General features: G+C 44.8%; 1 protein-coding gene across 6 annotated transcripts in view; it reads left to right on the forward strand.

Annotated features, from left to right (window-relative positions):
• Positions 1-234: 234 nt before the first annotated feature.
• katnip (katanin interacting protein) overlaps positions 235-25,131 on the forward strand; it is a 28,971-nt gene continuing 4,074 nt past the window's right edge. For 3 of the 6 annotated variants that reach the window (XM_090202176.1, XM_090202173.1, XM_090202175.1), the window contains exons 1-24: positions 260-382; positions 853-951; positions 2,136-2,177; positions 4,042-4,121; positions 6,520-6,689; positions 7,098-7,213; positions 7,434-7,535; positions 7,843-7,992; positions 8,304-8,559; positions 8,872-9,012; positions 9,121-9,278; positions 9,529-9,635; positions 10,381-10,477; positions 10,694-10,903; positions 11,562-11,699; positions 12,806-13,661; positions 14,481-15,293; positions 16,351-16,565; positions 16,693-16,768; positions 16,918-17,095; positions 18,833-18,998; positions 19,348-19,538; positions 22,906-22,970; positions 23,308-23,418. In XM_090202176.1, the coding sequence (XP_090058302.1) occupies positions 7,530-7,535; positions 7,843-7,992; positions 8,304-8,559; positions 8,872-9,012; positions 9,121-9,278; positions 9,529-9,635; positions 10,381-10,477; positions 10,694-10,903; positions 11,562-11,699; positions 12,806-13,661; positions 14,481-15,293; positions 16,351-16,565; positions 16,693-16,768; positions 16,918-17,095; positions 18,833-18,998; positions 19,348-19,538; positions 22,906-22,970; positions 23,308-23,418 (3,934 nt within the window). In that variant the 5' untranslated portion in view covers positions 260-382; positions 853-951; positions 2,136-2,177; ... (2 more) ...; positions 7,098-7,213; positions 7,434-7,529. Of the gene's footprint in view, positions 383-852; positions 952-2,135; positions 2,178-4,041; positions 4,122-6,519; positions 6,690-7,097; positions 7,214-7,433; positions 7,536-7,842; positions 7,993-8,303; positions 8,560-8,871; positions 9,013-9,120; positions 9,279-9,528; positions 9,636-10,380; positions 10,478-10,693; positions 10,904-11,561; positions 11,700-12,805; positions 13,662-14,480; positions 15,294-16,350; positions 16,566-16,692; positions 16,769-16,917; positions 17,096-18,832; positions 18,999-19,347; positions 19,539-22,905; positions 22,971-23,307; positions 23,419-25,131 lie in introns of all 6 variants that reach the window. The other 3 variants (XM_090202172.1, XM_021565108.3, XM_090202174.1) reach the window with 2 other exon arrangements.

The following is a 25,131-nucleotide window of genomic DNA, read 5'->3' on the forward strand; positions in this document are numbered from 1 at the left end:
ACTTTTCAAACAAAATGTTTTTCTTTAGAAATATAACTTTTTTTATTGATACCCTGGTGAAGTTTGAGAAAATTGCTAAAATTGTAGCTCTAATATGGCCATAATAGAGTATAATCTATTATGGTTAGTAGGGGTTGCTGGGCAAAGTACAGTATTTCTCGCTCTGCTGTAGTGTATTTGCTGTAGGCAGGCAGGCAGTGTACACAAAACATGGTCCTCCTCCTCAGGGGGTGTGTCCAACACAGGGGCTTTCGCTATTGGTGGATGTTTCTCCTGGTAACCAGCATCCACTGTTATCAACAACACTGGACACATGAGAATCGGAAACTTCATCTGATATCGAGAAACGGCATTAAAATACCCGTGTAAATATTTCTGGATTGTGAGTATTTAAAACATTTAACCAAAGTGTATATTGTCTAAAAACAGGAAGTTGATAAAAAATGATGAGTGGTAAACTTCCTTAGCATAGTCATTCGTTAGCTTAGCTGGCTAGTTTAGCCACAGTTTATTCCTGCAGCCAGCAACATCAGCTAACATTAGCTAGCGCCGACTTGCTAGCTGCATAGCCTGCACAAATAAAGCTGATTATCTAGCTAGCTATGTTTCTTAATTCACCGAGTGAGCTAACTTCAACATGTGGAGTGCATTGTTGAAATGTATGTGAAATGCAAAAAAACTGCTGTTGTAACAATGACCAAGAATGTAGCTAGGGCCAGAATTTTAGCAGCGGCGTGCAGTTTTTGCTTATGCTGGAGAAAAAAATATATATTTCGGGTGCGGCAACATTGTTGTCGGACGGTCCTCATAAAAAGGTCATAATCTTGGTTCATTTCTATTTCCTTGCTACAGAGTTGAATTTAGAAAATCATCGTGGGTTGACATCCTCTCAAAATGTGGAATTAGGGTTATGTGAAAACCAGTGTCTGTGATCCCACAATGGATAAAGTGGTGAGTTCCGTTTTATTTTATATTCAAATAATTGGAGAACACAGTAGCTGAGGTCATGTGGATAGACGTTCACTACAAAACGGGATGGCTTTGCGTCTCACTGCCATGAAGCTTGATTTATGTGCCTACTGCCCAACTCTAAGGTGGGGGATATTGGTCAGAGGCAGAGAGATATCCTGCATATCCTGACAAATATTAAAAGGATGAATAAAACGTTTTTAGGTTTGTTAATGTCATGTCTGTGCCTCTTTACCACATTCTTTTTGTATGATTTGATTACCTACGTTGTGACAAGAAACTCGAGCACATTTAGTATTGTGGGTATTTTATTATGATCCCCATTACTTGGGCGGGGTACATTCTTGTAGCTTATGCTCGTTCCATAATGTGGTTTATGGATTTTAATTTATTCGATGTTTGGTGCATACAAGGATGCCAGTCTGCTGGAGTTTCTTTAAATAAGTATGATATGGATCTGGAATTACACAAGGTGTGCGAATAACCCTATTTTCAATAGATTGCCTACATGGTCACTTGCCAAAGTCAGTATTGCACCTGTTATAACATAGTCATATATGAACCAGAATCTGGCTTTATGGTGAATCTCCTTTTAAGCCCAGGAAGCAGCTATTCAATATGCCATTCACTAGCTTTTCAAGCTTATTAATGTTCAAATGCATTCATTACTCACCAAATGTGGAGTTTTGATTACCAACTATAGTCATGTGTTGCCACCACAGCGGGCATGTAGTTCCAAAAAAGGTTTAAATAAAAATGAACAAGCAACCAAAATAATACCTTTTTCAGCACCTCAAGCACAGCAATCTCTCACAACCCAAGGATCTCGGATTGCTACAACATCTTAACCAATACATTGGAGGTGTCGAAGAAGCTTTCTATTTCGGTTGCATGTAACTTTTTACTTGGACCTTTTATGGAAGTACGTACCATCCGTGACGGCAGTAAATTAGGATAGTTGCTAATCGAAACACCATATTTGGTCAGTAACAAACTTATTTTGACATTGTTATGCTTGAAAGGTGGTGAATGGCTGCTGCTTCCTGGGTTTAAAGGAGATTCGCCACATCAACGTCTCCTGCAAGACCAGATTCTGGTTCTCGTCATATAGTGCATCTATTCTGCTGTTCTCTTTTCTTCCTTCACCTTTCCCCCTCTTCCTCCAGTGCTCCTGCAGATGGTGAAGCATAGTTGGCTGCTAGACTTATGTAAGAGAGCTAGTGATTTCATCCCCTTTTCGGGTGATTCCATGCCAGCATAGGCCGAAAATATTTTTGGTATCTCGGATTGTTCTGGCAATTCTTACATCAACACTTCATTGGAAGGAAGTGTGTTCGACATGCTTTTTACATTTTGTATCACAAATCTGTGAACCATACATGATACAGACAACATATTGGTGTTGTTATACTCCTTAGAGTATGCTCTCAAATATGGAGTATGTCTATATTCTGAAAGGGAAAAAATTACATTAATTTATTCAACATAAAAAATAGGAATACTGTATCTTAGAAGTGCCCCTTTAGATTTTTCATATTTTTAGACATATTGTTAAGAACAATATAGGCTACTCTTAAAACATGTCAAATTTCCAGAGTGGGCTTTCTGGTAATTTTAATAGGTCATTAGGTCATTCACCTAAGGCAGCAGGTAGCCTGTGGTTAGAGTGTTGGACTAGTAACCGGAAGGTTTCAAGATCGAATCCCTGAGCTGACAAGGTAAAAATCTGTCATTCTGCCCCTGAACAACAACACTGTTCCCAGGCATTGAAAATAAGAATTTGTTCTTAACTGACTTGCCTAGTAAAATAAATCCCCCCAAAAATTAACCAGTCACAGCCCTCCTTTAGGATTGCAAATCACCAGCAGAGTTCTTTTTAATCAATTTTTCTATTCAGTGTGTTGATGGTGCTCATAAAATTGATCAAAACCTCAGAATGAGCAGAGAGCCCACTCTGGAAATGTGATGTTCTCTTTGGGTATATTGTTCCAAAAAATGTCTTTAAATTCTCAAAATCCAAAACGGTACTTTTGAGGGTAATATTGTTATTAATATTTATAATGTTGAATACATTTATGTGAAAATGTGTATTTCAGAATCTAGACATTCTCCATATTTGAGAACACACTATAAGGGGTATAATGAGACCACGAGGTTGTCTGTATCATGTACAGTTCAGAGATCATAAGGTCTTACAAGAGGCATGTATAGGTCTAAAATGGGCACAAAATGGTTTGTGAGACAAACATAAAAAGCATTTCAAACACCCCCCCGCAATGAAGTTTCTATGTGAGAATTGACAGAACAATCTAAAATAGCCCAAAATATTTTCTGCCTACGCTGGTGTGGAATCGCCCTTTCACTACCTGCACGAGCCTGTGAATTTGCTATGTCTTGCTATTGTCAATACTCAAACCAGAATACAATCCTCAGCCTATCCATTATCTTCATTTCAAAGATGCAGTCTGATGCTAAACATACTCCCATTCAAAATGGTTGGAAGTTATCTTATCCTTTGACACTATCTGTTTTTGTTTTTCTCATCACGTTTCAACTTCAGTAGACTGAGCGCATGACTATAGAGTTCACACTACATTTGCTACCAGAACATCCTTTCTGTCTTTCATTATTATGTCTATGGTAGGTAAACGGATTGCAGTATTTTAGTGTTTCTTGTGTAACGCATGAGTCTTACAATAAACCAATTGACTTTAGGGCCTGTCTCTTATTAATTAACTCCATGCAAATGATGAGTATAAAGTCAGTTGTATGGACTTTTAACCGAAATAAGAATTTGTGGATTTCCATATCGATAACCAAAGATTACGCCCACACTATTTGTCAAGATTTCAACGTGTCATCTCAACCCGGGGTCGTATTTACTCAATTTGAAGGCCGGTCACCTAGGCTATGACAATAAACAGGGTTAATGATTCAGCTGGTTTCAAGACTCTGCACCTCTTCTCAAAATTAATCACTGCAGCATGACCCTAGTGTATTGTGATACTGTACGTGTTCGCATGGCTTCTCTGTCTGACACTGCTTCCTGTTGTTGTCTACCTATCTGTGAAGGAGAACCAGAGGTGTCAGGGAGGCTTGGCTGCTGAAGAGATACTGGATGAATATTTAATCGCCCTTCAGCACAAAAACAGGTGAACTGTGAGGCAGACACGGGCCTTTGGGAGAGGCAGCTCCGGTTACGCTGAGAGGACACAGTAGCTGACTGTCAATAGGCTTATACTCACACACATAGGGTTGACTTTGGTTGCTTCCTCGTGCTGAGAGATTGAATGACACCAATGATGTACAGTGAGGGGGGGGGGAGTATTTGATCCCCTGCTGATTTTGTACGTTTGCCCACTGACAAAGAAATGATCAGTCTATACTTTTAATGGTAGGTTTATTTGAACAGTGAGAGACAGAATAACAACCAAAAAATCCAGAAAAACACATGTCAAAAATGTTATAAATTGATTTGCATTTTAATGAGGGAAATAAGTATTTGACCCCTCTGCAAAACATGACTTAGTACTTGGTGGCAAAACCCTTGTTGGCAATCACAGAGGTCAGACGTTTCTTGTAGTTGGCCACCAGGTTTGCACACATCTCAGGAGGGATTTTATCCCACTCCTCTTTGCAGATCTTCTCCAAGTCATTAAGGTTTCGAGGCTGACGTTTGGCAACTCGAACCTTCAGCTCCCTCAACAGATTTTCTATGGGATTAAGGTCTGGAGACTGGCTAGGCCACTCCAGGACCTTAATGTGCTTCTTCTTGAGCCACTCCTTTGTTGCCTTGGCCGTGTGTTTTGGGTCATTGTCATGCTGGAATACCCATCCACGACCCATTTTCAATGCCCTGGCTAAGGGAAGGAGGTTCTCACCCAAGATTTGACGGTACATGGCCCAGTCCATCGTTCCTTTGATGTGGTGAAGTTGTCCGGTCCCCTAAGCAGAAAAACACCCCCAAAGCATAATGTTTCCACCTCCATGTTTGACGGTGGGGATGGTGTTCTTGGGATCATAGGCAGCATTCCTCCTCCTCCAAACAAAGCGAGTTGAGTTGATGCCAAAGAGCTCCATTTTGGTCTCATCTGACCACAACACTTTCACCCAGTTGTCATCTGAATCATTCAGATGTTCATTTGCAAACTTCAGACGGGCATGTATATGTGCTTTCTTGAGCAGGGGGACCTTGCGGGCTCTGCAGGATTTCAGTCCTTCACGGCATAGTGTGTTACCAATTGTTTTCTTGGTGACTATGGTCCCAGCTGCCTTGATCATTGACAAGATCCTCCCGTGTAGTTCTGGGCTGATTCCTCACCGTTCTCATGATCATTGCAAGTCCACAAGGTGAGATCTTGCATGGAGCCCCAGGCCGAGGGAGATTGACAGTTCGTTTGTGTTTCTTCCATTTGCGAATAATCGCACCAACTGTTGTTACCTTCTCACCAAGCTGCTTGGCGATGGTTTTGTAGCTCATTCCAGCCTTGTGTAGGTCTACAATCTTGTCCCTGACATCCTTGGAGAGCTCTTTGGTCTTGGCCATGGTGGAGAGTTTGGAATCTGATTGATTGATTGCTTCTGTGCTTCAGTCTTTTATACAGGTAACAAGCTGAGATTAGGAGCACTCCCTTTAAGAGTGTGCTCCTAATCTCAGCTTGTTGTAACGACGTTCGTCTGTAGAAGGAGAAGCGGACCAAAAAGCAGCGTGGTGGTTACTCATGTTCATGTTACTCATGTTCAGGAAAATGAACGATACATGAAATAACTTAAATCTACAAAACAACAAACGGAACGTGAAAAACCTATACAGCCTATCCTGTGACAACAAACACAGTGACAGGAACAATCACCCACAAACACACAGTGAAACCCAGGCTACCTAAGTATGATTCTCAATCAGAGACAACTAATGACGTCTGCCTCTGATTGAGAACCATACTAGGCCGAAAACATAGAAATGCCCCAAAACATAGAAAAACAAACATAGACTGCCCACCCAACTCACGCCCTGACCATACTAAATAAATACAAAACCACGGAAATAGAGGTCAGAACGTGACACTTGTTACCTGTATAAAAGACACCTGGGAGCCAGAAATCTTTCTGATTGAGAGGGGGTCAAATGCTTATTTCCCTCATTAAAATGCAAATCAATTTATAACATTTTTGACATGTGTTTTTCTGGATTTTAGTTGTTGTTGTTATTCTGTCTCTCACTGTTCAAATAAACCTACCATTTAAAATTATAGACGGATCATTTCTTTGTCAGTGGACAAACGTACAAAATCAGCAGGGGATCAAATACTTTTTTCCCTCATTGTATGAGTGATACCGACATGCAAACTGTGTGAGGACAATTTTGTTTCCATGGAGTAGGCTTCGCTCGTTTGACCTGCTTGCATATATAATATAATGCTCTCACATGCATACAAAAACCATGAAAACAGACTTATGTTTTTTCATCTCATTTTCAAGTGTAGATTCATAAACCACTTTTATATGAAAATGTGTGTATTTTCTAGTGATGAGTTGACCTTTGACCCATAGGATCTTAAAGAGACTGAAAACTAAAGAGCCCAAGGAGATCGAGCTAGAGCGTCTGGAGCAGGGCTTCTCCATCTATCTGAACGGCGCTAATGCTAGCAAGCAGACCAAGAGACCCTGCCAGAAGTCCGTCACCTCGCCACCGCCGGCTCTGAGAGCTACACACACGGCTGGTACGCAGCATGCAGGACTAAAATAGATCCGCCAAGAACTTAGCACTAAAATACATTATTTCAGTGTCCCATCAGCAACTGAGTATAGACTACAATCCATCTCTGCTACAGTACTACGTCCTTGTTAGGCTATTGTAGATTATGTCCCTGTTTGTTACTACTTTATGACTAAGCTAATGTTTGTAGCATCCCGGAACACCAACCCCGTCCCTCATTTAGCATAGTATAATCCTATGCCCACAGCCGTTGAACAAATGATAATAAGTGACAGTCGTAAAACCAGCGCCCATTTTCCCCTCCTCTGTTTGTTATGGAACCATCTGTGTCTGGTTCTCCTCTTCCTCTGAGGGCGGACTTGACTGCTCATGTGCAGTGTCTGTGTTCTCGCTTTCTCTGACTCATCACCAGATGCCTCCAGAAGGGGTTTGCAGCTTGCAGAGGAGGAGACCTACAATCTGGAGGTGAACGGCAGCAAGAGGAGCCACACCGCCCCGGGAGAAGTGCAGAGGAGAGAATGGGTTCAGGTACTGCCATTCTAGTTAGTCTACACCTTTTGAAAGAGAATGTCTAGTCATTCTATTTCTATAGTATCTGGTCATTCTACGTCTAATGGATGACGCCAACAACCCTGTTGTGGTTGAATAGATTTAGTGAACGAATCGACGATCACAGACATGGGTTGTCACAAATGGAATAGAATGTAGTGTATGTGTTTTGAATAGTGTTCTATTTTCGTCTGTGCAGAAGTCGGTCAATATTCGAACAGAACAAGGACCCTGTTTGCGGATCTCTCCAGAGAGACGGTACTCTGAAGACTTTGAACCCTACGACAGTATAGAGATGGAGGTACAGTAGGAAGAGAACAACGGTCCTTTGTAGCTCAGCTGCATAGCGCTTGTAACATTCAATTCCCGGGACCAACATATGTAAAATGTATGACCCCATGACTGTAAGTGGCTTTGGATAAAAGCGTCTACTAAATGGTATATATTATATGATATAAAATTCCTGTGTGTGTGCGTGTTGTGTGCACTGTTCTTCAGCATTTTTCGATGGTGTGTGTCAGCATCTGTATATGTCAAATACAGCAGTCAGTCTGAGTTTGCATGATTTGCATCTCACTCGGCTCTGTCTTCACCCTGTGCCTCTCCAGCGGTCGAGTCCCCGTTCTCCTCGTAGCCCCCCGCGAGACTCCTGTAAGGTGCCACGTTCGTTTGGCTCCAGGGCAGATGGCCGAGGAGGTAGCCAGGCGGAGCCTGAATATCAAAGCGAAAGGGTTCTACTCAACATCGACGAGGTCAAGGTGAGATGTCAACTGTTTTTCTCTCCCTCCTCCGTGGCCCTCTTCTCTCTCTCTCTCTCCCTCTTCTCGCTTTCCTTTTTCTCCTCTTCTCACTTCAACCTGCGTTATAGCTCAGTGTTAACCTTGTTTGTGTTACATATGGTGGAGTGGCGTGAGGGTGAGAGCTGAGTAGTTTTCATTTTGGTCCCAAACGGGGTGAAAACATTTTTGAAACTGGGGAGGAAAAGCCCGCGGTCGTCTGATAAGAAGACCAGTTTCATTTCCATTTCAACTCAATTGAACATACCCTTGGTGTTTTTTTTGGTGATCAGGTGCTTCGACGGAGCCTGGAGGTGAGCGTGCTGAGGAGCGGAAGGGGGTCGGCGGGGGAGGAGTCGGACGAGGAGTGGGTGGAGGAGCAGATCGAGAGGGAGGAGAGCACGGAGAGCCTGGAGGAGCTAGGCCTGCCTCCCTCCTCCTCCAACAAAACATCTGCTGACACGAGTCATCCGCGAGTAACTGGGCCCAAAGGCTGCCTTCGCGACCCTGCAGAGCTCATGGTGTTGGACTTTGGGCCCTCTCCTAAAGGTACTCCCAGCAATACGGATGACAGTATATTAATGTTATTCAACCAGGGATGCATCTTAACATTCAACTATAGTGGCTTCCTTTCCTGGTCCCCACCCTTCATTTGCACTGATATTAAATGATAGGATAGGTGAAAGCAATATGTTGGATGCCCACTTACCCATCCAGATGTTTGATGTCATTGCAGTTGAAGGGAAGGAGACATGTAGAAGACGCCTGTTAAGAGATTTTATTGAGATGAAGCCCGGAATTTGCTTCAGGTTGTCTCTATTCCTTTACCTTTCGTAGACCGTTTCTTCCATTATGTTGCAGGCCGTAAGATCGAGCGTTCGCTGTCGGCCAAGAGGAAAGACAACATGGAAGCCTACGTCCCCACCAAGCCTCTGCCGGTGAAGAGCAGAACTCTGGACAGGCCCTCTTCAAAGGAGTGCAGGGATGGCAGTGATCCTCAACGTATGTTCTGTTCTTCCCTGTCATTCATAAAACTAAGAGGCCTCAAGAGTGTGACTCGCCCCCCCTCTCTCTTTCTCTCTCTCTCTTCCCCCACCCTCTCTCTCTCAGGGCCAAGGAGTCGCGTAGAGCGCCCCTTGTCTGCAGCGAGGAAGGCCTCCCAAGAGGAGCGCGACTCGGAGGAGACGGCGTGCAGGGTGCTCCAGGCCCTGCAGATCGAGAACAGCCCACTGCAGAGCCCCGAGCCCAGGGCCTTCAGCCGCACCCCGGTAGGATAGATAACAGCCATAGAATGTAATTCTAGATCTGTAGGCACAATCAGGGGTGTGCTGTTTTGGGTCCTCTAGTTGGTTGTGTTGTATTCTTCTAATCTGTCTGCTGTAATGATTCATGTTTTACATCCTAGCCTATCCCCATCTCTCTTATTTTCTCATCTTTTCGACCTTTAGTTGAACCTGGTTGGGCTACCGCCCTGTCTTAAGTCGAACTCCGTTGTGCTCCTTCATTCTAAATCCACAGGGGAGAGGACACCAGATGACGAACGGCTCGCTGCGTGACGACGATGACGACAAAGATGACAGTGGGGTGACCAGAGCCATGCAGAGAATTACCCTCATGGGTCCCAGGTAGTGTATTGCAACGTTACACGCCAGTGTCATTGCACACTTTTGTTTTGGTGATTCTTAGCGACCTGGAAAGAGGGTAGAGATTTTATAAATGTAAGTCCAATATAATTTCTACACGGTTTGGTTTGAGTCCTTTTTAATGTAGACTGATGTTTGTTTTTAAACTCAAACCACCCGCAGGCCGCATTGAATGGGCTCGCGGTCCATATCTGGGTCGATACTAATCCCTTGACTATCACAAAGGGAAAAAAACATTGAATGGCTATGTCCCAATAGTGTCCACACTATCATACTACAGAGAAAGAAACCATCTATGAGGTATGGGTATCGGGATGTGGCCAAATGTAGTCTTGTCTGGTGACCGTTTAGAATGACACTGGCATCGCTAACTCCCTCTTGCCTGTGTACTATGTTCTTTCCCTTGCTGGGATGAGAACGCCGTGTACAGACTCTGCAGTACAGTAACAGAAAACGTGTGGTAATGCAGTACGTCCTGGACGGCCGGCGCAGGAGCACCAGTAACTGTATACCTTCCGACCGAGGCTCTCTAACAATCCGAAACGTGTCGGTGGTAACCTAACCTCTCTGACCTTGAAGCGGTTTTAGTCAACCGAGCCGTAGGGAGTCTTCAATAACTGTCAGTGACCGTGCGTACATTTCCGTAGATGATCACCAAGAGCAAGGTCAAAGACTATTGATGTGGTGAAAAACACAATACAATTGATGACTAATCATTTTCTTCCAGGCAACAGCAGAGACTACTGAAGGCGTTGGAGAAACTGGAGGCAGGCACAAACTTTGACAGCCCTCAGACAGTGAAGACCGACAATAGCAAACCACCGGTGAGTCGCTCCATCAAATACCAGGGCTAGGAATGACTAAGCGTAAAACAGCTAGGTGAGACAAACAGTGAGGCTAAACATAGAGCGAAAGAGACACACACACACAAAGAGAGATCTACCAGCATTCTAATTTTATTTTTTACGATGCTAAGAATACACTGTATGAAGTGACGGCTTGACTCGACTCGTGAAGTTCTGTTGTTGTCATGGTGGCAGAAGAGGCGCGTCTCGGCCGAGGCACCGCCCACCGTATACGTCACCATGGAGATCCTGAGTAACTGGGGGAACAGGGGCCAGGTGGGGCTGACGGAGATGCAGTTCTTCGGCCCAGGGAACAGGAAGCTGTACGTGTCGCCACACGACCTGGACATCCGGAACGCCGACCACCCTGGGAACCTTGGAGCACTGGTCAACGGGAAACCTAAGGTGAGTTGAGCTCTGCCCCCCAAGCCTTTCTGATAACACTAATTGAACTATTTGGAAAGGTTTTGGTGCATTGCATTTACTATTCTTGCATCATTTTAGAGGGATTTTTGGTGACACTTCCTATAAGTAGATACCCTCTTCATAATCCACTATAAAGGCATTAGAACACATAAGGAATCATGAGACAGGCTAATAACAGTTTATAAGCTATGTCGTGCATGACAAAGCATTTTGCATTGGTGCTATAAATACGCTTTATACCCATTTAAGCGCTGATCATAGTCCAAAATGTGTATGTCCACACGGAGATGTTCTAGAATATTGGACCGTTGCCTTTCATGCTTTCCGAACTCTCAGTGCGGCTCAAGCTATTTCTCCAACCGTGACCCCGTTCAAATGAATAGAAGGCGCGTACGAGGAGCCACGCGAACGGTGTCTCAGTAGCTACAAACAAGGTTAAATAAAATAAAAAAGAAATAGCTATGTCACAATGGGCCGCCGGACTATCGTGGCTTGGGACTCTGAATTATACTTTGGGAAGAGGGTCTTCAAAGTGTTGCCAGATTATATTGGATCTCTGGTCATTTAAAGGGAAGGTATTCATCTATTTTCTGACTTAAACGGACTGCTTTTCTCTCCATGTTGTTTTGACCGCCAGACCACGAAGGAGCGTCATATGTGGACCTGTCCTTTCCATCCTCCGGTCCAGCTCTACTTCATCATCAGGAACACGGAGCGCTCTCCGGACTTTCAGATATCCCGGATCAAGATCTGGAACTACAACAAGAGCATCAATGTAAGAGACCAGACTGACAGGTTGAGTATGAAACGACACCCTATTTCTCCTTATGTCGTGCACTACTTTTGGCCCGAGCCTTTGCGATAGAGGTTGCCGGTAGGTTGCCAGTTCTAGTGAAAAGGGTTGCGTTTAGTGAAGATTCGAATGGAATCTGATAGAAATTGTACTTAAGTTGTTAGCACGTACTATGTGTGCAACCCTTACATATGCAGCCTCTGATTGGTTCATCACGCCAGTCCTAGTTCAGGGGTTACCAAAATGCACTCCATCAATTGTTAACAGTTGCTCATAAATCCAGCTTGCTTCAGCCGGCCCCAGTCATTCTAGAGGGTGACCACCATATTGGCAGCAGGCTTTAGGAGGGAGGGAAGTTGTGTTTAACCGGTTGCTGCGTGAGCTGCCAGTCAGTCCATATGTGGAACAGTGAGAGATTAACCCTGGGGGATTAGTGAAGGGACTCCCGGGTTACTGCTTCTGCCTCCCGCCCTGCTGCTGTCACAAACGGGACTGACGGGGCACAAAGCCCAGGCAACCAGCGCTCTGTCTGGAACGATGGATGTTATGGGTTGATATTAACAGCGTCTCTGTTCATTGAGTCCGTTGTTAGGGTACTGGTGGTGTGTTTTAAGCTGCGAGGTAAGGAGCAGTGTGATGCAGTGTGATCCAGTGGGTGGAGATGCACTGATTTAATGAGCAGGGATTGGGGAGATTGGAGTCTGGTTTTAGCCATCCACTATGTCTGTCTGTGTGTTGGTACGGAGGCTACTTACGGTTAGCTTTACAGTTGACTATGTCTGCAAGGTTAGCTTAATTTCTCCCAGGTATGTATGAACATTGGGTCTTACAACTAGGAAGCTCCTTGGTTAAAAGTACGGTATCACATTCAGTTTCAATGTTGATCTAGCGATGTCATGGTAACTAGAATATTCTAGTAGCTCTTTGACATTTCCCTTTTCACCTCTGCATTTAAAAAAAAAAATGTAAATATATTTGACTTGGAGTTCGTTTTAATGTTTATTTTCTGACATGGTCTACCAATATCAATGCATTAACTTAATATTGCCCTGCGTAGAGCCTGAAATAGCCGTACTGTTCTTTTTCAGGACCTGGACATTGGCGCCCGGCATGTGAATCTTTACCTCAACAGCACACTGGTGTTCGAAGGCGAGCTGGACAAGGGCTGTGGCAACCAGGTTTTTGACTATAGCACCAGCATTGCCCTCCAGGCACTCCAAGTTCCAGAATCTTTCTCTCCCAGCCCCATGGCATCCGGACACGGTCTCTGTGGCGCCAGCCCACAGCGCCATTATGACAGGAGCGTGGAGGGGAACAACGGAGGGCACCATCGTGACCCCAACCACGGACTCTCTCTCGCTGAGGGGCTAGCCCAGGTCAGAATAGACTTGCAGGATAAAACGCACAACCCCGTCGCCCCCACGCCTACACACCGTCCCCTACAGAAGAACTCCTTTGACGTGGACCCACTGGAACTGGACCTCCCCGACCCCCCTCTGAAACAGCAGCTGGAGCAGTCGGGTCAACCCACAGAGCGCACAGTCACCACCCAGCCTTCCTCCTCCAGGACTCCCCAGTGGCTACAGCCCCTGGCCCGGAGCGCCCCCGAGGGCTGCGAGGCTGGGAGGGAGAGGCCCCTCTGGCTAGTTCCCCAGCAATCTGTGGAGTCCAAACCTCCCCTCCCCCAATCCTCCTCGGTGCTCCCGGAGCTGGGCTGTAACCCGGGGAGGGTGTGTCAGGGGTTGGAGAGGACGGTGAACGGGGGCCAGGGGAGTGCAGACTCTCTGGACCTGGGAGGTGACCTTCTGGAGGAGCTGAGTGACCAGCAGCGCCAGGACCAGCCTGTTAGTGGACGTAGGAGCGCAGCCAGGCACAATAACACTAGTAGTACCAGCAGCAAACCAGCAGTGGAGCACCAGCATGGAGCCATTGGACTGTCCATAGGTAGCTAACCCAGTGTGTGTGCTATGTGCTCGTACCTGTTGTGAGACATTCCATACCTTTCCATACTTTTGCAGCTCTTTTATCTACTCTGCATACCGGCTGTGCAGGAAAGAGGCCAGACGTTCATTTGATTTCATTTAACCGTCTTAAGGTCAGAGACAGAATGATCTCTAGTGGGAGACTGTTTGTCTACTTGCCTTAGTTTTGCAACTCACTAATGACCCCCCCCTTCGGGATCTGGCATTAGTTTCCCAATGTTCTTGTCAACGGCAGACCAGACATATCTTTGTTTGTCCCTAAATAAGATTATAGAGCAGACAGATTTCTGCATCACAACAAATCTACATCCTATAATAATCTCTCTTTATCTCCCTGACAACAGACTCCCAGCCAGACCCTCTAGTTATGGGTCGTCGTCCCCCCCCCGATCTGGAAACACACAAGGCACATGCCAGCTGGCTCTGACAATATCTATTGTGGACATATCACCCTGAAGTGGGTTAAAGACTCTTTGACTAGCATCACACCAGCTGTCGGAGCTGGGCTATTCAGTGTGAAAATCACATCAACATTACCATGACTTTTATCTTCTACACTCCTGAAATATGTTAACCATTATTAAATTATATATATTTTTATTGCGAGCCATAACTTTAGTAGTGTAAATCCTACTCTGAAAATTATATAGAGTAGTACTACAATGTATAAAACGAGCCCAAAATTACCTTGCTTTCTTCCCTATTGCTCTTAACTACATTTTTATTATGTACTCTGCACTGCCTTTGAGGTAACATGAGAGTGTGTGTGTTGATTCCACAGAGGAGCCAGGTTCAGTATCGGGCAGCAGCAACCGGAGGCAGCAGCGTACCCCCCGGGCCCATCTCCGCAGCCAGCAGGACCATGACGACACCCTCATGGAGTCCTGGGACTCCCTCACCAAGTTCAACCAGTGCCAGCGTGGTCGCATCTCCAACATGAGCTTCGAGGGCGACATCTTTGACGAATTCCTCCAGCGTTCCTCCAGAGCCGCCACTATTGCTATAATCCCCTCCTCCGGCCCAGGAGCCTCCTCCTGCAGCCCCGTCCCCCACTCCTCCCACCTCTCCTCCCCCGCCCCTCAAGGCGGCCTCTGCGATGACCCAGAGGATGACCTTTCCGCAGAGCCGGAGCGCGAGGAGGAGTTTGAAATTCCGGTCCTCCCACGTGGTCAACGTCTGGTCATTAACATCTTGTCCACGTGGGGCGATCGCCACTACGTGGGCCTCAACGGTCTCGAAGTCTTCAGCTCCAGCGGTCAGCCCCTCCTTCCCACCCGGATCCGCGCCGACCCGCCTGATATTAACGTGCTGCCTGCCTACGGAAAGGACCCGCGTGTGGTCACCAACCTGATCGATGGTGTCAACCTCACACAGGACGACATGCACCTGTGGTTGGCACCTTTCACCCAGGGGAGGAGTCACGTGATCTACTTGGAGTTCGCCGGGCCGTGTCAGGTGGCCATGATAAGAGTGTGGAACTACAACAAGTCCAGGATCCACTCGTTCAGGGGGGTGAAGGAAGCTGAAATGCTGCTGGACGGGAGGTGCATCTTCAGGGGAGAGATCGCCAAAGCATCAGGGACTCTGTCTGGAGGTAGGGGAGCATTAGTGAGGGACAGGTTCTCTCCTATGACACCCAAATGGGTAGTTCTATTTCATTTCAGCAAGCTATGTCACCCACCATCTCAAATTGTTCTGAAATGGTTTCGGATAAGATAAGCACTCTTGCAACATTACATCTGAACTCTGAGAAATTCAACTAATTGATCACACCCACATTGGCCATTTCAATTTATAGGATTCATATAATATTCAATAAATATAGTAACCAACGTCCAATTTGGACCAAATCTCTTAACAATGATTAAGCCATCCACTGACCCCCCAACCCCACACCAAGCCCACCCCAACATCCAGTATACAGCATAAATTCCCTATGTTTGACAAGTAGTATGAAGCTGTGGCTTGGAGTATTGTTTATTCATACTGTGTAATGTATTCTCAGTAAATTTGGTGGTATTTTTTTCCCCTGTTTAGAGAAACTATATGTTGAAGTCGCTTGCATTTCCCCCCATAAATGTATGTTAAAATACCAGGTTTTGCCCACTAGATGCCACTGTTTCTTCTACTGCCACACCCTTTTATCAATGTTGCTGGTCTCTTGTATTTATAAAGTGGATCACAACATTGTCTTTGCAATTTTGGGTAGAAAATAGCTTTTGCTCATGATGAAAATAAGTGGTGTGGTGATCCGCACAATTCAAGCCAGTCCTCCATGAAAGCAATTCAATTTGTCCTTCCATTAGTCATAATCTGTGTCCAGGAAAGGACCCCTCTGTGTGTAGTTCATTCCCTTCAAAAAAGGTCTGTATTCCTGGTGAACTGGATTGCTTTCATGGAGGACTGGCTTGACTTGTGAGGATGACCACACAATTAATTTAAATCACCAATCTGGGAATAACAAGAACATTAGAACTATTATATTAGATTATAGAACTAGAGCATTTGTTTTGTGACAAAATTGGTTTAGTGTCATTTGTTTGCCTCTAACATACTGAATTCTACCTCCACTAGGGATTGTTCATGCCTATCCTTAACCTCCACTAGGGATTATTCATGCCTATCCTTAACCTCCACGGCTCTCATCTTAGGTCTGGACCAGTTCGGGGACACCATCTTGTTCACCACAGACGATGAGATCCTGGAGGCCATGTCGCGCTACGACGAGACGTTCTGCGGGGAGGCAAAGGGTTCCGAGGGTCTGGTTGGACACGAGGAGGAGCTGCAGAGGCCCCGCACGGCCGACGGAGAGGGGGAGGAGAGACCTTTCACCCAGGCTGGCTTCAGACCCGAGGACGACCTCACTGTGAGTTTGACCGGACTGACCTGGACTATACAGTGTAAACCTGGAACGCCTTGATTGATCCAGGGCATGCAGGTTTTGTTCCAGCCAACACTAACATTTCTGATTTCTATTCACTGCCATTTTTCAGTTAAACCTCCATCTGAACCCTACTGTTGGTCAGTCTGAGACCCTGGAGCAGATCCCTGGAATGTACAATGGAAAGTGTGAGTGCTCTCTTCTAAATTTAGTGTTATTCATGATCATTTCACACATTTTACACACAGTACTGTCTTTTTATGTCTGTAAAATATAGCTAGCTCAGCTTGTTCCACGCTGACTCTCCTCTCTCTCTCTCCACCGTCCCTCTCTCCAGGCCTTAGGATAGAGTTGAGTATGACATGGGGGGACTCCCACTACGTGGGCCTGACGGGGTTAGAGGTGGTGGGGAAGGAGGGGGACAGCCTGCCTCTGGACCTGACCATGTTGGACGCCTCGCCACGGGACCTCAACGACCTGCCTGAGTACGGCCAGGACACACGCACCCTCGACAAGTCAGTAGTGTGTGTGTGTGTGTGTGTGTGTGTGTGTGCGTGTGTGTGTCTGACCTCACAACGCTGACAATATAGATGGATCTAACTGCGTACCCTCTGAGGATGTATTTTAAGACATGAAACGCCAAAGTGATCCAGTTAACTTGTCAATGACAACAGCGTTGCAAGGGATTTTATTCATCTGACTCCAACTCTTATGTGTCTATCATGTCAATGTTTATTACAGCTTTGTTTCGATATATAGCAGTGGTCGTCCTCCCTTCCGTGGTAAGCAGGCACACCTTAGACAGTCAGTAAAACACTCATGGGTGGCTGGTAGGTCAGCAGGTCAGGTAGAGGCAGGTGATAACCGCGTCCTGCAGCTGGTGCTCCGTACCCACCTCAGAGGAGACTAGAGGTCGACCGATTATGATCTTTCAATACCGATTATTGGAGGACAAAAAAAGCCGATACCGATTAATCGGACGATTTTTACAATTTATTTGTAATAATTACAATTACAACAATACTGAATGAACACTTATTTTAACTTAATATAATACATCAATAAAATGTATTTAGCCTCAAATAAATAATGAAACATGTTCGCTCAGTCAGACTGCTCTATCAAATCATAGACTTAATTATAACATAATAACACACAGAAATGCGAGCCTTAGGTCATTAATATGGTCGAATCTGAAAACTGTCATCTCGAAAAGAAGAGGTTTAGTCTTTCAGTGAACTACGGAACCGTTCCGTATTTTATCTAACAGGTGACATCCATAAGTCTAAATATTGCTGTTACATTGCACAACCTTCAATGTTATGTCATAATTACGTAAAATTCTGGCAAATTAGTTCGCAATGAGCCAGGCGGCCCAAACTGTTGCATATACCCTGACTCTGCGTGCAAAGAAGTGACACAATTTCACCTGGTTAATATTGTCTGCTAACCTGGATTTTTTTTAACCAGGTGAAGGTCGAGAGCCATGCGTCCTCCGAAACACAACCCAACCAAGCCGCACTGTTTCTTGACACAATGCACATCCATCCCGGAAGCCAGCCGCACCAATGTGTCGGAGGAAACGCCATACACCTGGCGACCTGGTCAGTGTGCACTGTGCAAGGATATCCCTGCCGGGCCAGTGCCTTAAGTGTAGCTTTTTTTAGTAGCCATAAAATAAAATAAAAATTTCTGGTTGCTTACCAAAGTTGATTCTGCTTTGTAGTATACCCCTCTGTAGGCGCAACAACAGTGCACAACAAAACCGCCACTGAAAAACGTAAACAATGTCACATGGCGTTTGAAGCAGCAGCAGCAATGCACCATCATGTATTTCAGATATCATGCTATAGCCTTGCATGGAACAATTGTGTATTTGAAAAAATATATATATATTTTTTCTAAAATGCACATTGTAAAAACAAAAAACAAAAAAGGTTAACTTTACACAGAAAGGATAGGAAGCAGTCTAAAGCAGTTATACTGCAAGGATAGGAAGCAGTCTAAAGCAGTTATACTGCAAGGATAGGAAGCAGTCTAAAGCAGTTATACTGCAAGGATAGGAAGCAGTCTAAAGCAGTTATACTGCAAGGATAGGAAGCAGTCTAAAGCAGTTATACTGCAAGGATAGGAAGCAGTCTAAAGTGTCCCAAGTATAACAAAGTGTCTCATAAATACTAGGTTTTCATGTCCGTTATGCTGCAGAATGACATGTACATAACCAGTGAGGTGTCTCTCTCTCCTCTGTCCAGACTCATTGACGGCCACAACATCACCACTGAAGACCAGCACATGTGGCTGATCCCGTTCTTCTGTGGCCAGCACCACACCCTGACAGTCAACTTTGACCAGGCCCAGACGGTGGCTGGCCTCCGTATCTGGAACTACAACAAGACCCCAGAGGACTCCTACAGAGGGGTGAGGGAGAGTCATTTGTTTAATCACTGCGATGGAGAACTTCCTGCCTTTTTAGTATTCTGGTGGAAGTGTCAAATGAAATAATAGAAATATCTGGGCCCTGTAGGTTGCCATTGTATTTCGGAGTTGTCGTTAAATGTGTTGTAGTTGTACAAATCTATGCGATGCCCCATAAGAGTGCATATACAACATATGCAATAACTGCCATAGGTTTTTTAAATAGCTCTGAATTGACTGGGAATGTTGTTTTAAGGGGTGAATCCCTATTCCCCACAAAAAATACAATTCTAACCATGATCCACATTTTGTTAAGATACCCATGTATTGTTCCTGTTCCTGTGTTCTCTAGGTGAAGGTGATCCATGTGTCTCTGGACAATAGGCTCATCTCTCCAGCAGAGGGCTTCCTCATCAGGAAGGGACCAGGGAACTGTCACTTTGACTTTGCTCAGGAGATTCTCTTCATCGACTTCCTCCAGAACCCCACCACTGGCCTGGTCAACAGCAAGACTACAGCAGAGGACTTGGCCTACACACTGAAGTGAGTACTTGTAGGCTAGTCTGATCCCAGATCTGTTTGTTTCTGTCTTGCCAATGACCAAAAGAGATGCCAAAACAGCATAAACAGACCTAGGACCAGGCTAGTTGTAGGCCACCTCCCAATAGGAAGGTGTTTAAAGTAATGGCTCTGTTGTTGTAAGACGTCTGTTTTAAGACGTCTGCCAGCTTCCCAGCCAAAACAGTCTGGTAGAGTTGGTGCATATACTATGATGACATTTTGTGACGTTTTTGTTCGTTTTGGACTCCGGTGAGGTTTTTTTCGGCTGTTCGGGCACACAAACAATTCTCTGGAGGCGAGCTGAAGTTCGGAGCCGAAGTCTACGCCCCTTCGTCTGTGATTGGTTAACAGTGGAGATTCTAAAATAAAGTCTTTGTAGTCATTCAACGAGAGACGACTCATTTTAAACATTTTTATTGAAAAATATCTGACAGATTTCTTGAGTTATCATAGATGATTTGAGACTATTTTGAGGAAGTGTATACTGGCTAGGGCGCCTCAAAATGGACAAACAGTACTATTGACACTTTTTTTTTACTAGTTTTTGAAGCGAAGGTCTTTCAAGGGAGTATTCAAGCACACTCGTTCTGTTCGGCCCAGCCGGACTGAAGCGTCCTGATGCCTTTAGCGTCTCGTAAAATAGCATTCTGCCCATTATCTGCACTGTGCCAAACACTTAGTCATGCATCCAAAGTATGACGAATTCATATGATAATTCATATAGAGTGGCTACAGATACAGGGTTTCTGTATCCTAATTTGCCCAGGCTAAAAATACAGATGTTTTTTTTACGGAGCTGAGTGCCCACTCTGGTGCCTACGTAGCTGCTGTGGTGAGTGCTTCGCTGCCACTCCCCCCTCCTCGATCGCTTTTGTCTGGTCACTGGTGCAGTGGCAATTTTAGCATGTAAATCTTGGTGGGGCAAAAAAAAACTAACTTAATTCAGCCTCATGTAGTTCCTTTTAAAAAAAACATAGCTGATATGGCACACTTGCTTAAACAAATGTGGTTTCTACTGATAACTGAGCTGTGCAAACTATGGCATAAAGGAAACAATGAGTGGTTGAGGCAACTCCTAATTTCGATTGCGACATTAATGAGTGCGCTAAGACGGGCGTTTTCAGTATAACTATTTGTTCAGCACTTTTGAAATGTGGAGAGACAGAATTCAGAACACGGGTCGTTCTTACAGTATTCTCCCTGTACACCAAGTCAGAACCGTAGGATAGATAAAGGGGGCAGGCATATAAGCAGACAATGAAAGCTCCTACAATATTCAATGATGACATTTCTCAAAAACAGCCTACATGTGCACCACCAAGTCAGAACAGTAGGCTAAGTTATGAGGGGGAAAGGCAAAAAATTATTAGGGTGAGACATTATTAACTTCTTACTACACAACATACACTTAGTATTACTTTCTTAGCTACAGTCTACATATCTCCCTGGCATATTACATAATTTATGCAGCAGCATACAATAAATTTTTGGACTCACCTTGTTGTGCTGCGCTCACATGAACAGGAAGATGTCGCAGCGGTCCTTCTTGTCGGCAAATTTTGTCATCAAACTTTTTCATCAAAGTCTGGCATTCTCTGGATTTATGGGGCATTCAAGACAAGTGGGGGGAAAAAACAAGGTTGAATCGTGACGTCAGTGATCTTCAGGTCAGACCTCTAGAAAGAGGCCCTAGTTCCAGACTTGGAAATCCCGTTCATAACGTATTTTCCCAGTCGGAGGTCGTTTTTTTCAGAGTTCCCAGTTGTCTTGAACTCACTGAAGAGTTTCCAGTTCTTTTGAACACAGAATAAGTCATGCTGGATTGATAGCCTGGCCAATGTATTCAACCTTTTCTGGCCCATGGTGTTTCATGTGAATGTTTATCCTTTTAAGATTGCAAAATTGACCCTTAAACCCAGACTTGGACCACACACCCTCTCCACTGAATTGCAGGCTAGTGATTGCTTTGCAAAGCTTGCAGTTAGCCACTGATTCCTTTCAAACCACTCATTATTGAATTTGCATTTCCAACTTGTTGTGTAATGTTTATGTCCAATGGCCGGTGAGCACCAATACGTTTTATCTATAGTTTTTCTTCATATGACAAGGATTGAAAAGGATTTGCCAGTAGATTGTCGATTTGATTCATGATGATGACTGCTTGTAGAGCGTGCTAGCTAAGATTTTGAAAGTATGATGTTGACATGATCAGTCCATTCAAAGCTACTGTAGATATAACGTGATTTGACGTCATTTTATCTGTGGCCAATGACCTTGAGCCTTCTTGGGTGGGCACTTCTAATGTAAATCTATGGCAGCACCCAAGGGGCTTGAATTCTCGAGCTCTCTGCGTTGATTTTGCGGTTACATAGTGTTCCCTTGAGTGACAGAACACTGAGCCAATCACAGCGCAACTAGAGAACATTACCAACCCCTATGCTCTGTATGTTCCGCTGGCTGCCCCTCTATCACAGAAAGCACTGAGCTAGGCTGAAACACCTGCATTTTGGAGTTGCCTTACTCAAGAAAGCAAAAAATACACCATGTTTGTATGCAGCATTATTAACTCAATGACTTTTTTTTCCAATTCCATTTGCCATACCAGGAGGTTATGCAACCGTTCAGGATGCTCTCGATGGTGCAGCTGTCGAACCTTTTGAGGATCTGGTGACCCATGCCAAATCTTTTCAGTCTCCTGAGGGGGAAAAGGTTGTCTTAGTATGTTTGGTCCCTGATAGTTTGTTGGTGATGTGGACACCAAGGAACTTGAAGCTCTCGACTCAGCTATTTTCATGTTTTATACACAATACATTATGGACATGTTTGTACAAACTTTGTCGTCAGTATTGCATACATAAGCACAACACAGACAGGCAGTCTAGTAGTAGTACTCTCGCCACGATATCAACTATGGCACCGGATGACACAAAATGTGTCCAAAGTGTAGGGACTGAGTCCTGCTTGTGCAACTGCGATATCTGTTACAAAAGACTGACAGAGAAGATTGTAACTTTCATAATATATATGTTCGTTCAAATCTCCTCCGGGTTTTTACTTCAGCTGTTCAGAAATACGAGGCAGAGATATCGGCTTCATCATCATCATCACGAAACGTGAAGGGGGGGGGGAGCAGCAGCTACGTTAGAAAAACCAATGTGTGCATAAAATAACACATGGGCAGAACGTGATCCGGATCCTTACCTTTAAAAAATACGTTTCCTGGAGGAGCGGGTCGGGCGTGGGCGAAAACTCTGTTTCCGTAGCCACGGCCTATTTCATATTCTCAACTACGCTACTGCTATAAAATATGAGATATAATCTTAAGGTTTGTGTCTTGTGTGGTTTTCAGAGCTGGTTCCAAAAGACAGGAGCATGCCAGCATGGACTACGAGGCCCCCATCATGCCTTGTGGATGTATCCTTTCTCCTGCTGCTCACAAGAAATAGTCCCACAGAATACAGTATGCCTTTACTAACATAACATGTCACCTTACATAGTCCCCTTACATGGACATGTAGAAATAATGCGACCAGTGGATAGAATTGACCCCAACAATAAATAAATCACCTTATAGTGGATAAAATTGACAAATATATATTATTATTGTTTCGCTTTTCGTAAATGTCATTCCAACCAGTTTTGCCTGCTGGGATACTGTGATCTGGACAATCACTAAATTACTTGTTGACTGCCAAAGTCCTGAGTGTGTACATGGCTCCACGTCTCTCTTCCTTAACCCTTGACCCACCAGTCATCTTCCAGCTGCAGCTGCTGACCACCTGGGGTGACCCCTACTACATCGGTATGAATGGCCTGGAGTTCTATGACCAGAACGGCGAGAAGATCCCCCTCAGTGACAACAGTATCCTACCTACAATGTAAACACCACACACACACACACACACACACACACACACACACACACACACACACACATATATATATATAGGTCGCTAGTCTCACTAGACCTGACTGGCTGAGCTTCACTATATACAAAAGTATGTGGACACCCCTTCAAATTAGTGGATTTGGCTATTTCAGCCACACCCGTTTCTGACAGGTATATAAAATCGAGCACACAGCCATGCAATCTCCACAGACAAACATTGGTAGTAGAATGGCCTTACTGAAGACCTCTGTGACATTCAACGGGGCACCGTCATAGGATGCCACCTTTCCAACAAGTCAGTTCGTTAAATTTCTGCCTTGGTGCTGTGAAGTGGAAAGGTCTAGGAGTAACAGCGGCTCAGCCGCAAAGTGGTAGGCCACACAAGCACACAGAACGGGAACACCGTGTGCAGAAGCACTTAAAAACCGTCTGTCCTCGGTTGCAACACTCACTACCGAGTTCCAAACTGCCTCTGGAAGCAACGTCAGCACAAGAACTGTTCGTCGGGAGCTTCATGAAATGGGTTTCCATGGCCAAGCAGCCGCACATAATCCTAAAATCACCATGCGCAATGCCAAGCGTCCGCTGCAGTGGTGTAAAGATCGCCGCCATTGGACTATGGAGCAGTGGAAACGCGTTCTCTGGAGTGATAAATCACGCTTCACCATCTGACAGTCCGACGGACAAATCTGTCTGGGTTTGGAGGATGCCAGGGTAACGCTACCTGCCCCAATGGATAGTGTCAACTGTAAAGTTTGGTGGATAAGGAATAATGGTCTGGCGTTGTTTTTCATGGTTCGGGCTAGGCCCCTTAGTTCCAGTGAAGGGAAATCTTAATGATGCAGCATACAATGACATTCTAGACGATTCTGTGCTTCCAACTTTGTGGCAACAATTTGGGGAAGGCCCTTTCCTGTTTCAGTGTTACAATGCCCTCATGGACAGCGCGAGGCCCATACAGAAATTATTTGTTGAGATCGGTGTGGAAGAACTTGACTTGCCTGTACAGAGCCCTGACCACAACTCCAACGAACACCTTTGGGATGAATTGGAACGCAGACTGCGAGTCAGGCCTAATCGCCCAACATCAGTGTCCGACCTCACTAACGCTCTTATGGCTGAATGGAAGCAAGTCCATTCAGGTGTCCACATACTTTTGGTCATGTAGGGTAGCTAGCGTGATACCTCGAGTCTGGCCTGAGACTGGTCACCAACCCTGGTCCTGGAAATCCACAGGGTGTATAAGGTTTTGTTAAAGCCCAGCATTAAAACACCTGATTAGTTGAATCCGGTTTGTTTAGTGCTAGGGTGGAACGAAAGCTTGCTGTCCCTGTACTGTCATCACTATCTGGCCAACTTGCAAAGTCAAAAACCCTGCCTAGTTCTACAATTTATCTTCTTAAATTCTGATTTTAGGCCTAGCCTTAACCACACTGATAATCTCACGCTTAACCTTAACCTTAAATGAACACCAAAAAGAGATTTTTTTTCTCCATTTTTTTTTTTCATAAATGTCTACAATATAGGCAATTTTGATTTTGCAGCTTGGCCATAAAGTAGGAACCCAAACCGGGACCAAGTTTGGTGAAATCCCAAACATAAAATATACCCTGAAACCATTAAAGGGGGTCCTCTAGTGGAGGAAATAGAAACGGCAGGAGTAAAGCCATAGTAGTCAACACAAAT

This window comes from Oncorhynchus mykiss, chromosome 16, assembly GCF_057628025.1.
Source record: "Oncorhynchus mykiss isolate SJ-2025 chromosome 16, ASM5762802v1, whole genome shotgun sequence".
Lineage (NCBI taxonomy): Eukaryota > Metazoa > Chordata > Actinopteri > Salmoniformes > Salmonidae > Oncorhynchus > Oncorhynchus mykiss.